General features: G+C 35.8%; 1 protein-coding gene across 1 annotated transcript in view; it reads right to left on the bottom strand.

Annotated features, from left to right (window-relative positions):
• The window catches only part of LOC110134021 (mitogen-activated protein kinase 1-like), a 67519-nt gene extending 55689 nt beyond the window's left edge, over positions 1-11830 (bottom strand). Inside the window, exons 1-2 of the mRNA XM_070471123.1 lie at positions 11824-11830; positions 10837-11352 (exon numbers count right to left, since the gene is read on the bottom strand). Of these exons, the coding sequence (XP_070327224.1) occupies positions 10837-11352; positions 11824-11830 (523 nt within the window). The remainder of the gene's footprint in view (positions 1-10836; positions 11353-11823) is intronic.
• Between the last annotated feature and the right edge of the window lie 755 nt (positions 11831-12585).

Genomic DNA, 12585 nt, shown 5'->3' with positions numbered 1-12585 from the left:
TTTATTTTTCACAGAACTAGAAAAGATAATTTAAAAATTCATATGGAAGCACAAAAAACATCAAATAGACAAAGAAATCTTGAGAAAGAAGAGTGGAACTGGAGGACTCAAACTGCCTGACTTCAGACTGCAAAGCTAGAGTCATCATGACAGTATGGTACTGGCACAAAGACAGAAATATAGATCAATGGAACAAAATAGAAAGCCTAGAGATAAAGACACACACCTATGGACACCTTATATTTGACAAAGGAGGCAAACAAATATACAATGGAGAAGAGACAATCTCTCTAACAAGTGGTGCTGGGAAAACTGGTCAACCACCTGTAAAAGAATGAAACCAGAACACTTTCTAACACCATACACAAAATAAACTCAAAATGGATTAAAGATCTAAAGGTCAGAACAGAAACTCTAAAACTCCTAGAGGAAATCATAGGCAAAACACTCTCTGACATAAATCACAGCAATATCCTCTATTATCCACCTCCCAAAGTAATGGAAATAAAAATAATAATAAACAAATGGGACCTAATTAAACTTAAAAGCTTTTGCACAATGAAGGAAACCATAAGCAAAGTGAAAAGGCAGCCTTGATAATGGGAGAAAATAATACCAAATGAAGCAACTGACAAAGAATCAATCTTCAGAAGATACAAACAACACATGCAAATCAATACCAGAAAAATAAATCACCCAATCAAAAAATGTGCCAAAGAGCTAAACAGACATTTCTCCAAAGAAGACATACAGATGGTTAACAAAGACATGAAAAGATGTTCAACATCACTCATTATCAGATAAATGCAAATTAAAACCACAATGAATACCATCTCATATATATATATATATATATATATATATATATATATATATGGAATCTCATTCTAATATATATGGAATTTAGAAAGATGGTAATGATAACCCTATATGCAAGAAAGCAAAAGAGACATAGGTGTAAAGAGCAGACTCTTGGACTATGTGGGAGTAGGCAAGGGTGGGACGATATGAGAGAATAATATCGAAACATGTATACTACCATATGTAAAATAGCTGGCCAGTGCAAATTCGATGCATGAAGCAGGGCACCTAAAGCTGGTGCTCTGGGACAACCCAAGGGGATGGGATGGGAGTGGGGTGGGAGGGAGGTTTGGGATGTGGGACACATGTATACCCCTGGCTGATTCATGTCAATGTATGCCAAAAACCACCACAATATTATAAAGTAACTAGCCTCTAATTAAATAAAGTACATAATTTTTATCCTGAGTAACAAGAAGTCTTTTTTATTATTTTGTTAAAATACATTTTTTTAAAATCAGCTGCTTTTAGAAAGAATGTATTTAAGCTATATCCTGTGGTTAATGAACTTCAAAAATCTCCATAATGTGCAGTCCTGCCCCAAGGACAAAAGTACAAGGTCTTGCACCAAACCACAAAAGTGGAGCCCAGAAACAAGGTCATCTCCAAAGTTGACTGAGTCCCTTTGTCCTCAGTCCCTTGGTTGTGTCTGAATCTTTTTGACCCCATGGACTGTAGCCCACCAGGCTCCTCTGTCCATGGGAGACTCTGTTCAATATTCTCCAAGCAAGAATACTGGAGTGGGTTGCAATTTCCTCCTCCAGGGGGTCTTCCTGGCCCAGGGGTTGAACCTGTGTCTCTTACGCCTCCTGATTTGGCAGGTGGATTATTTATCACTGCCCTACCTCGAAAGCCCCTTTGCAATTGTTGCTATAGCCCTCCTGACCCTCACCAGCAAGCTTCCTGACCCCAAATTAGGCAAAAATGCCCACCCTGGTAGTCACCTTTCAGTGCCCTTGCCAATCATCTAATACCACCCTTCCAGCAGGACTTTGTCTTGAGCTATAAAGATTAGCTACTAACCCACGGAAAGCGTTGGCTCTCCCTAGTCTGTAAGGGGTTCAGCCCTCTGCATTTTCAGTGCCTTTATTATCTCTGTTCCTTGCCCTTAATAAATTCACTCGCTTCTGAAATACTCTGTGTCAGAAAATTATTTTCCAAACCTGGACTCTGACTGGCAGGACACATAAGTTCAAGATTAACATCAATGAAAGATTGATATTTCTTTAAATTTTTATGATTCTGAAATATTCAAAAATAAATGTTAAATTCATCAAAACATTATTCTAGGTACATATTATGAATGTTTTGTTCATTTATTGTTGCTTTCCTCTGCAGTTTCCCTTCCACAGCCACTTTAAAATATGAATTCCCTGATGGTTCCAATGTACAGGTTATTAATAAACAATTTTTTATTCATCTGGAATTTCTTTCTGAATCAGCATTGTTTTATTAGTTTTCTGGAGATTTTAGCTCTTGTCTTGCTCATTTAAAGAATAATTGATCTTTTTAATTGGTGAGTGCCCTTGATGGGTTCTCCTTTCCTTCATGGGCACACAAGAATAAGACTTGCATTTATGATGAACACATAACTTAGATTTTTATATTCTCCTCATTTTGAGGGTCTCTTAAAGATATACTTTGGTAATTTGTCTTACACAATCTCACTTCCCTCTCTATCCATCACTCCTCACAGCCTTGTTCTCAGTCAGTATCATTCCTCATAAGTATCCTTGAAGAAACAGGTGGCATGACAGGTTAAGGGCAAGGTCATTGTTAGTGTCCAGTTGGAGAGAAAACTTCAACTGAGTTCCTGGAATACTTTATTTGCTTGGCCTTCATACTCCCCTAGAGGATTTTGCCTTATCTATTTCCTCATTTAACTTTCTTTCTGCTAAATTTCTGTTTACTGAAGGAGATAATTAGCTCCGGGTGATTATGATAATTTTGTCTTCACTCTCCAGTTAGCCTCCCAATAGGCGCACACACACACACAAATGCTTAGCAAACTGGTTCTTTGTGCCTGTTGGAGAAATGCAAGCTTTATGAGTAGCTGCTGTTATTAGGATGTTTTAGATTTATATATATACTTCCAGAATTTCTTCTTAACCTACCATCTTGCTTCAGTTCAAATCAGGAGTAAAATAAATATCAAGATTATTGCCTGCTTTTTTTTTTTTTTTCTCTCTTGTATCTCATTTTCACACAGACACACAAAAAAATTTGTTTGGTTTATGTGAGGGGAGAATGGGCAGGATTAAGAACTAAGAGACTTCCTTTTGCTTTTTCTTGCTTCTCAAAGCCAGTTGGGAGAGTAGGCAATCACCTGCATTTACATCTGTTTTCTTCTTGGACTGTTGTGATGTAAAGATATAAATATAGGTGAAGAAAGAAATATAGCTATAGATATACAGAGATACAAGTTGAAATCAGATAAATTTCCATTTTCCTTTCACTTTTCCCCCCACTTTTTAGCAACATTGAGTAGAGTTTATTTTATCTGGCAGTACTCTGCCAACACAAGTCACAATTTAGTGGTGAACTTGGGCTTCCATAAATTTGATTTAACTAGACTTAAACCTCTTAATTTCTTTACTATGGAAATTATGCATTTAATCTGTGCAGGTTATATATACTTAAAGAACATACAAACCATGTGTCTATAAAGCAAAATTTAATTTGTTCTTATGGCTTTCTTGACAGAGGTCTAGTAACACTTCAGAATAGGAAAGGCAAAGTCATTACAAGTTTGAAGTTTTGAATCTTGTTTAAATTAGGTCTCTGAACACATGGACTTGGTTAAGCTTTGGTAAAAATTAAGATACAATAGTTGAACATTAGTGAACACAGCAAAGTAAATATTTTGACTCAAGTATTTCAAAAAGTATTGGGGTGTAAACAGTAGATTGATGCTATCTTTTGAAAAAAGAAAAGTTTAATGTTTACTGATAATGATTTTTCTGAAAAAAAAAATGGCATTATTTGCAACTTATATCCCCCTTGTCAAGTGTTGTTTAGATTGCAATACAAGTCATATTGATGAAGATGGTACACTAAGAAATTTATTTTGGTAGAAACTAGAGGTAAGTGTCTGTCGACGGTTTGCATTGGTTTAAAGAAAGTCACATTATGCTTAATTCTCACTTTTTTAGTAACTAAATGAATGCTATTACTTTAGTGTATCCTGTGTAACTGAGCCTTTAATGAAAATAATAGAGTGATAAAAGAGAATTTACAATTAAAAGAGAATCTAGTTATCTTCCTTCCAATTCAGGCAAATGTTCTGCCAAATTTTTGACATATAATTGGCCACTGTTGGCAAAATAAAATAATCCTGTCAACAAATTTCCCTTCATATCAATATTAAAGAGAGATGGAAACAGTTTAATCTTAAATAAACATTATGAATGTGCATGCATGTATGTTAACAAAAAATGACTACAAGTCTGGATGGAATATTACACAAGTGAACAATAAAGAGGAAGAAAAATTAAAACTCCTCTTGTCTCTTTGAGAAACAAATAGATGTAACCAGTGATTGTCTCCTGTGTTCATTATGAGAAGGTTAATTTTGATTTTACATATACATGGTATCAAGAGTCAGAAAGACTATAACTTTGAATTGTAAAATCAAACCTTTGGTTCTGTTATCTAGCCTATTCTGCTTTCAAGGAGACATCCTACAGAGAGGGATGAGTAGGGATGCAGCTGTTGCCTCAGTGCTCAAAGAAAATGCTTTTATTTTACCGTTATTTAATCCTCTGTTTCAATGTTTACTTCCTTCTTTCCTTTATTCATATGTGATATCCTCTTACCTGAATTGCTATATGATTCTGTACACACAAAAGTTATCATTTTTAATATTTAATTATATGTTCATAGATATCTCTTTCCTTTAACTAGATTACAGGTTCATAAAAGAGGAATCCTATTTTGTTCTTGGCTTCCTAGCCAAATTCTAGTGTGTGCTTGGAAGATACTGAAATTATTTTTATTGATGTAAGTAAAGTTTTATCATTATCCCTATTAAAATGCAATGTCCACAACAGAAAAAGTATCCCAGTGCAAAGAATGGACCTTACTCTTTGTACTTCACACACTTTACTAAAATTTCCAGGCTTTTGTGAATATTGATTTTTCTACTGCCAGGAACATCATGAATTATTATGCTCTTGCAGCTGAGCTTGCTTACCCAATCTTTTTACTTCTATTTGCTTGTATTAGCATGGACTTATACATTTTTCACTAGAAACTGTACCTAATGCTCATTTCATACTTATTTTTGCTCTATTAATGGTTTTTCTATTTTGAGAACCAAACAATCTAAGGATTGGGTAATTGTATAAATGAAGGATCATCAGTGTGATACACAAATCATTTTTGACCCAGTGTTATAAATGTTTAATTTACATGATTTCTAATGTGACCTCTCCACCAACACAGCTTAATTGCACTTTTAAGGGCTGTACTGCTTTTTAAATTAGAATCTGCTTCCATACAAAAAGAAAGATTTAGAAGCTGCAAATCTCTTCAAGCTCTTTTTTTAGTTTGAAATTGTGCAGCATTTTTACTTAGGCTCTGATTGAAGTGAGTATTCTTGGCATGATGTGGTCAGCTATTCTGTTGAGTTTCTTTAACAGAAAAAGACTAAAATGTATGGAGACACAGCTTTCAGTTGGAGCAACTGAACAGTACAGAAATAAATGGAAAGAAAATGGGATACAGCCAAAACAAGTTACAGTGGCTTAGAGAATGTCTTAAAGAAAATACACCTTTAACACAATTTCCATTCAGAAAACAAAAACTATGCCATTCAACTTTCTCATGTTCACCTGTGTGTGCTTTAAACATTGAAACACCACAGATGTGTGAACTATTAATGAAAGCTAACGTGTTTTCTAACATGTCCAAATAAAAGTTGAATAAAAATAGATATTTGGACTCAGTGGGAAAAGGAGAGAGTAGGATGATTTGAAAAAATAGCCTTGAAACATATACATTGCCATATGTTAAACAGATGAACAGTGTAAGTTTGATGCATGAAGAGGGCACCCAAAGCCACCATTCTGGGACAACCTAGAAGGATAAGATGGGGAGGGAGGTGGGAGTGGGGTTCAGGATGTGGGGGACACATGTATATATACCCATGGCTGATTCATGTTAATGTATGACAGAAACCATCACAATATTTTTTTCTATGTTAAAACAGCTTATTAAGAATAAGCAAAGTCATTGCATAATATTATTGCATATATTTTTGAAAGATATATAACCTTGATGACTTTAAAATTTTTCACATGAAAAGTATTTGATATTAACCTGAGAAATCAATATGTCATCAAGCAGAATCTTCTTTGTAATGAAGGGAAAATTATTTTCTTTTCTTTTTAATTAATTAATTTATTTTAACCTGAGGATAATTACTTTACAATATTGTAGTGGGTTTTGGTATACATTGACATGAACCAGCCACGGGTGTACAGGTGACTCCCACCCCGAACCTCCCTCTCTCCTCCGTCCCCATCCCATCCCCTCAGGGTTGTCCCAGTGCACTGACTTTCAGTGCCCTGTTTGATGCATTGAACTTGGACTGGTCATCTGTTTCACATATGATAATATATATGCTTCAGTGCTATTGTCTCAAATCTTTTCATCCTCACCTTCTCCCACAGAGTCCAAAAGTCTGTTTTTGATATCTGTGTCCCTTTTGCTGTCTCGCATACAAGATCATTGTTACCATTTCTCTAAATTCTAAATATATGCATTAATATACTGTATTGGTGTTTTTCTTTCTGGCTTCAATTCAGTTCAGTTGCTCAGTCGTGTCTGACTATTTGTGACCCCATGGACTGCAGCACACCAGGCTTCCCAGTCCATCACCAACTCTGGGAGTTTACTCAAACTCATGTCCATTGAGTCAGTGATACCATCCGACCATCTCATCCTCTGTCATCCCTTTCTCCTCCTGCCCTCAATCTTTCCCAGCATCAGGGTCTTTTCAAATGAGTCAGTTCTTTGCATTGGGTGGCCAAAGTATTGGAGTTTCAGCTTCAGCATCAGTCTTTCCAATGAATATTGAGGACTGATTTCCTTTAGGATTGACTGGCTGGATCTCCTTGCAGTCCAAGGGACTCTCAAGAGTCTTCTCCAACACCATGATTTAAAAGCATCAATTCTTCGGTGCTCAGCTTTCTTCACTGTCCAACTCTCATATCCATACATGACTACCGGAAAAACCATAACTTTGACTAGACGGATCATTGTCAGCAAAGTAATGTTTCTGCTTTTAAATATACTGTCTATGTTGGTCATAACTTTCCTTCCAAGGAGTAAGTGTCTTTCAATTTCATGACAACAGTCACTATCTGTAGTGATTTTGGAGCCCTCAAAAGTAAAACCTGTCACTGTTTCCACATCTATTTCCTATAAGTGATGGGACCAGATCTTTGGGGGCCATGGGGCCCTGATCTTTGTTTTCTGAATGTTGAGCTTTAAGCCAACTTTTTCACTTTCCTCTTTCACTTCCATCAAGAGGCTCTTTAGTTCAACTTCTTCACTTTTTGCCATAAGGGTGGTGTCATCTGCATATCTGAGGTTATTGATATTTCTCCTGGCAATCTTGATTCCAACTTGTGCTTCATCCAGCCCAGCATTTCTCATGGTATATTCGACATATAAGTTACATAAGCAGGGTGACAATATGCAGCCTTAATGTATTGCTTTCCCTATTTGGAACCAGTCCTTTGTCCCATGTCCAGTTCTAATTGTTCGTCCCTGACCTGCATACAGACTTCTCATGAGGCAGGTCAGGTGGTCTGGTATTCCCATGTCTTTAAGAATTGTCCATGGTTTGTTGTAGTCCACACAGTCAGAGGCTTTGGCATAGTTAATAAAGCAGAAGTAGAAATATCTACTTCTGACTTGCTTCACTCTGTATAATAGTCTCCAGTTTTATCCACCTCATTAGAACTGATTCAAATGCATTCTTTTTAATAGCTAAGAAATATTCCATTGCTTTCTTATTCCACAGATTTCTTACCCATTTGTTTGCTGATGGACATCTAGGTTGCTTCCATGTCCTAGCTATTGTAAACAGTGCTGCGATGAACATTGGGGTACACGTGTCTCTTTCAATTCTGGTTTCCCCAGTGTGTGTGCCCAGCAGTGAGATTGCTGGGTCATATGGCAGTTATATTTCCTGTTTTTTAAGGAATCTCCACACTGTTCTCCATAGTGGCTGTACTAGTTTGCATTCCCACCAACAGTGTAAGAGGGTTCACTTTTTTCTGCACCCCCTCCAGCATTTGTTATTTATATACTTTTTGATAGCCATTCTGACCGGCATGAGGTGGTACCTCATTGTGGTTTTGATTTGTGTTTCTCTGATAGTGAGTGATGTTGAGCATCTCTTCATGTGTTGTTAGCCATCTGTATGTCTTCTTTGGAGAAATGTCTGTTTAGGTCTTAATTCATATAGAAACACAAAAGACCCTGAAGAGCCAAAGCAGTCTTGAAGAGAAGAATGGAGCTGGAGGAACCGAGTATGGCACTGGCACAAAAACAGAAATATCGACCAATAGAACAAGCTAGAAAGCCCAGAAATAAATGCATGCACCTATGGATACCTTATTTTTGACAAAGGAGGCAAGAATATACAATGGGGCAAAGACAGCCTCTTCAATAAATGGTGCTGAGAAAACTGGACAGCTACATGTAAAAGAATGAAATTAGAACACTTCCTAACACCATACACAAAGATAAACTCAAAATGGATTAAAGACCTGAATGTAAGACCAGAAACTATAAAACTCTTAGAGGAGAACAGAGGCAGAATACTTAATGACATAACTCAAAGCAAGATCCTCTATGTCCCACCTCCTAGAGTAACAGAAATAAAAACAAATGTAAACAAGTGGGACCTGATTAAACTTAAAAGCTTTTTCACAGCAAAGGAAAGTATAAACAAAGTGAGAAGATAACCCCCAGAATGGGAGAAAATAATAGCAAATGAAACAACTGACAAAGGATTAATTTCCAGAATATACAAGAAGCTCATATAAAACTCAATAACAGTAAAACAAACAACCCAAACAAAATGTGGCCCAGTTTTTGATTGGGTCATTTATTTTTCTGGTATTGAGCTGCTTGAGCTGCTTGTATATTTTTGAGATTAATTATTGGTTTGCTATTATTTTCTCCCATTCTGAAGGTTGTCTTTTCACCTTGCTTATAGTCTCCTTCATTGTGCAAAAGTTTTTAAGTTTAATTAGGTCCCATTTGCTTATTTTTGTTTTTATTTCCATTACTCTGGGAGGTAGGCCATAAAGAATCCTGCTATGGTTTATGTCGTAGAGTGTTTTGCCTATGTTTTCCTCTAGGAGTTTTATAGTTTCTGGTCTTACGTTTAGATCTTTAATCCATTTTGAGTTTATTTCTGTTAAAGGTGTTAGAAAGTGTTCTAGCTTCATTCTTTTACAAGTGATTGGCCAGTTTTCCCAGCACCACTTGTTAAAGAGATTGTCTCTACTCCATTGTATATTCTTATCATCACAATATTTTAAAGTAATTTTTCTCCAATTAAAATAAATAGATTTAAAAAATAGAGTGTAAGTTGTTGAAAAGTAGAATGTAGGTATATTAAATAAAATTGTAAAGATATTAAGATAGCAATGTTCATATAAGTAAACAAATACTATGAAATATAGAAAATGTATATATTAAAATATTTATTTTATGTTTCTAGAAACAATAAAAATTATTGTTATGTAAAGTATATACTGTGGCTTATATGAGATTTTAAAGGGAGGTGCTTTGGGTTCTCCTTGTGTGATTAAATTCCACCAGTCTATTTTACAGAAACTGCAGCACTAATTAGACTCACTGTAATTTCTAATTTTGAAATGATTGCTTATATCTGCTTCAGCACTATGGATACATTAAAACAGCCTTTTTCACATTCTGCTTTATTACAAGGTGTGTTCTGATACTGTACTTTATGTTAGTCTTCTTTGCTACATAAAATAAATTCAGCATATTTTCTATATGTTCTAAGATGTTTGGTCTTTTTCTGTTTTCAAAGAATTAAATGTTATTGAGAACTAAAAGTGCATAATGTTTCACCAGAAACTGTAAGAGAAGCATGGAAATAATTCAGATAGAAGCATAGAGAACAGATGAAAACATCTTGCACAGTTTTCACGTGCATTTATTGTGCCCTTCTTAGTCTCTCAGTCGTGTCCAACACTTTGTGACTCTGTGGACTGTGGCCTGCCAGGCTCCTCTGTCCTAGAATGAGTTGCTTTGCCCTCCTCAGGGGATCTTCCCAATCCAGGGATCAAATTCAAGTCTTCTCTGCAATCGCAGGCAGATTCCTTACCGTCTGGTTCACCAGGGAAGTCCATGGTAAATATTTTAGGGGCAAAGATAAAAAAGGATTCTGCGGCAGGTGTATTCACAAATTTTTCAATTTCTCTTCATTGCTTTAATATAATTTATTGTGACATATTCTAATTAACATTAAAATAAATTTCACTCACAATGTTTTTTTTAACATTATATTTCAATTAGACTGAATTTACATCATCCAATAAACCCATTATTCATAAGACAAAAACTTTGAAACAGAACAATGAAACTAGAGAAAGTTATTTAATTCATAAGCAAGATTGTTTTTCAATTGCTACTACTGTTTATCAATACATTAAACAATGAAGATATATCTATAAAGAAACTGGCAATGTGCATACGTACACAGACTTTGCTTCTATATATTAATGCAAGATCCATTTCAATTCTACTAGCCAGATGAATAGAAGTGTTATAGTTAAATATTGAACCAAGCATTAAGTATTTGTTTGTTTGTTTGTTACTATAAAGAGTAGGAATTTTGACAAAAAGGAAAAATCATTAAAATTAGATTAGCTAAGAATGGTTTCTTCATGTTTTGTAACTCAAGGAAAGGTGAAATATGATTACATAAGGAGGGCATTTTAGATTTGAGTTCTTTGAGCTTTTCCTTGGGCAAGTCGTCCAATTCCATGTCAAACTTGAAGGGTGCTTCAGTGATAGGCTCATCACTCGGGTCATAGTACTGATCCAGGTACAGGTGGGCCAGAGCCTGCTCCACCTCAATCTTCTTGTGAGGGTTGAAGGTCAACATTTTGTCCAGTAAATCCAGAGCTTGGGAGTCAGCATTTGGGAACAGCCTGTTCCATGACACCTTATTTTTGTGTGGAAGAGAGAGCAGATAGTTTCTAGCTTTTAAATTTTTTATACAATTCAGGTCTTCCTGAGATGAGGATCCAAGAATACTCGGAACATGATTCAGTTGGTTAAGGTAATGTTTCCTGGGGAAGATGGGCCTGTTGGAGAGCATCTTTGCCAGGATGCAGCCCACAGAACAGATGTCGATGGCCTTGGGGTAGCCCTTGAAATTCAACATGATTTCTGGAGGCCAGTACGAGCAAGTGGCCATATTCTCTATTAGGAACCCTATGTGGTCAGTTCAGTTCAGTTCAGTCATTCAGTAGTGTCTGACTCAACAATCTCGTGGACTACAGCATGCCAGGCTTCCCTATCCATCACCAGCTCCTGGAGCCTGTTCAAACTCATGTCCATTGAGTTGGTGCTGCCACCCAACCATCTCATCCTCTGTCATCCCCTTCTCCTCTTGCCTTCAATCTTGCTCAGCATCTGGGTCTTTTCCAGTGAGTCAGTTCTCCACATAAGGGCCAAAGTATTGGAGTTTCAGCTTCAACATCAGTCCTTCCAATGAATATTCAGGACTGATTTCCTTTAGGATTGACTGGTTGGATCTCCTTGCAGTCCAAGGGACACTCAAGAGTCTTCTCCAACACCATAGTTCAAAAACATCAATTTTAGATTTAGAGTCAGCACAATCAAAGAAGTGGATGCTGTGTTTTATCAAAATGAAATTTGTACATCACTAGATATCATGCATACCTGTCATGATGTCATGATATATGATGTCATGATCATAAAAAATCATCCTAAATACTTACTATGTTCCATGTACATTTAAATTCATATACATATGAATATGCATATTACAATTTTGTTTTGAAGTGATACTTTACAAATGAAATATTTGTTGAGTATTATACTTAAGTTTGTAATTGAAGTTTTTTCATACAAGCTTTCAAAATATATCTTCCCTTTAAAAAATGATCCAGGGATTATGTAGTTGTAGGTACCAGTATCCTAGTATAGATAGGGAGTAGGAGTATCAAGAATAGATTAGGTATTGTTTTAAGGAATGGGAACAAAGACATTTTGATGATAGGGCATGTATTATCAGTGAACTTTAAAGGCAATTGGAGGGTTCAGACATGAAATTATAGGTAACAAGAGATTAATATAGATTACTGATTATAGCTGTGGAATGAAGAAAATATACATTTAAGAATATGATTAGAAGTGGTATTTAAGGAAAGATTTGGTGAGCAAAATGTCAAGAGCCAGGAATACCTAAGAAGAATTATTTCAGTAAAACCAAAAATTCCCCCGTATTTGGCTATTGTGAGTTTACAGCAAACTAGGACAGTTGCATAGAAATGTGTTGTATCTAGCTAGAAAAACAGAATTAGAGATTCAGTAACTTTCATAGTGAAAATATTAAAAACAGTAAAATGAAGTTATAATATTGTCTACCCTCTCAATGTTAAAATAAATAAATAAAGGCAAAGAGTGAGAACTGGATATTTC

This window comes from Odocoileus virginianus, chromosome 8 (genome assembly GCF_023699985.2).
Source record: "Odocoileus virginianus isolate 20LAN1187 ecotype Illinois chromosome 8, Ovbor_1.2, whole genome shotgun sequence".
In the NCBI taxonomy this organism is placed as follows: domain Eukaryota; kingdom Metazoa; phylum Chordata; class Mammalia; order Artiodactyla; family Cervidae; genus Odocoileus; species Odocoileus virginianus.
The sequence above is the reverse complement of the archived record's forward strand: the minus strand, read 5'-3'. Positions and strand labels throughout refer to the sequence as shown.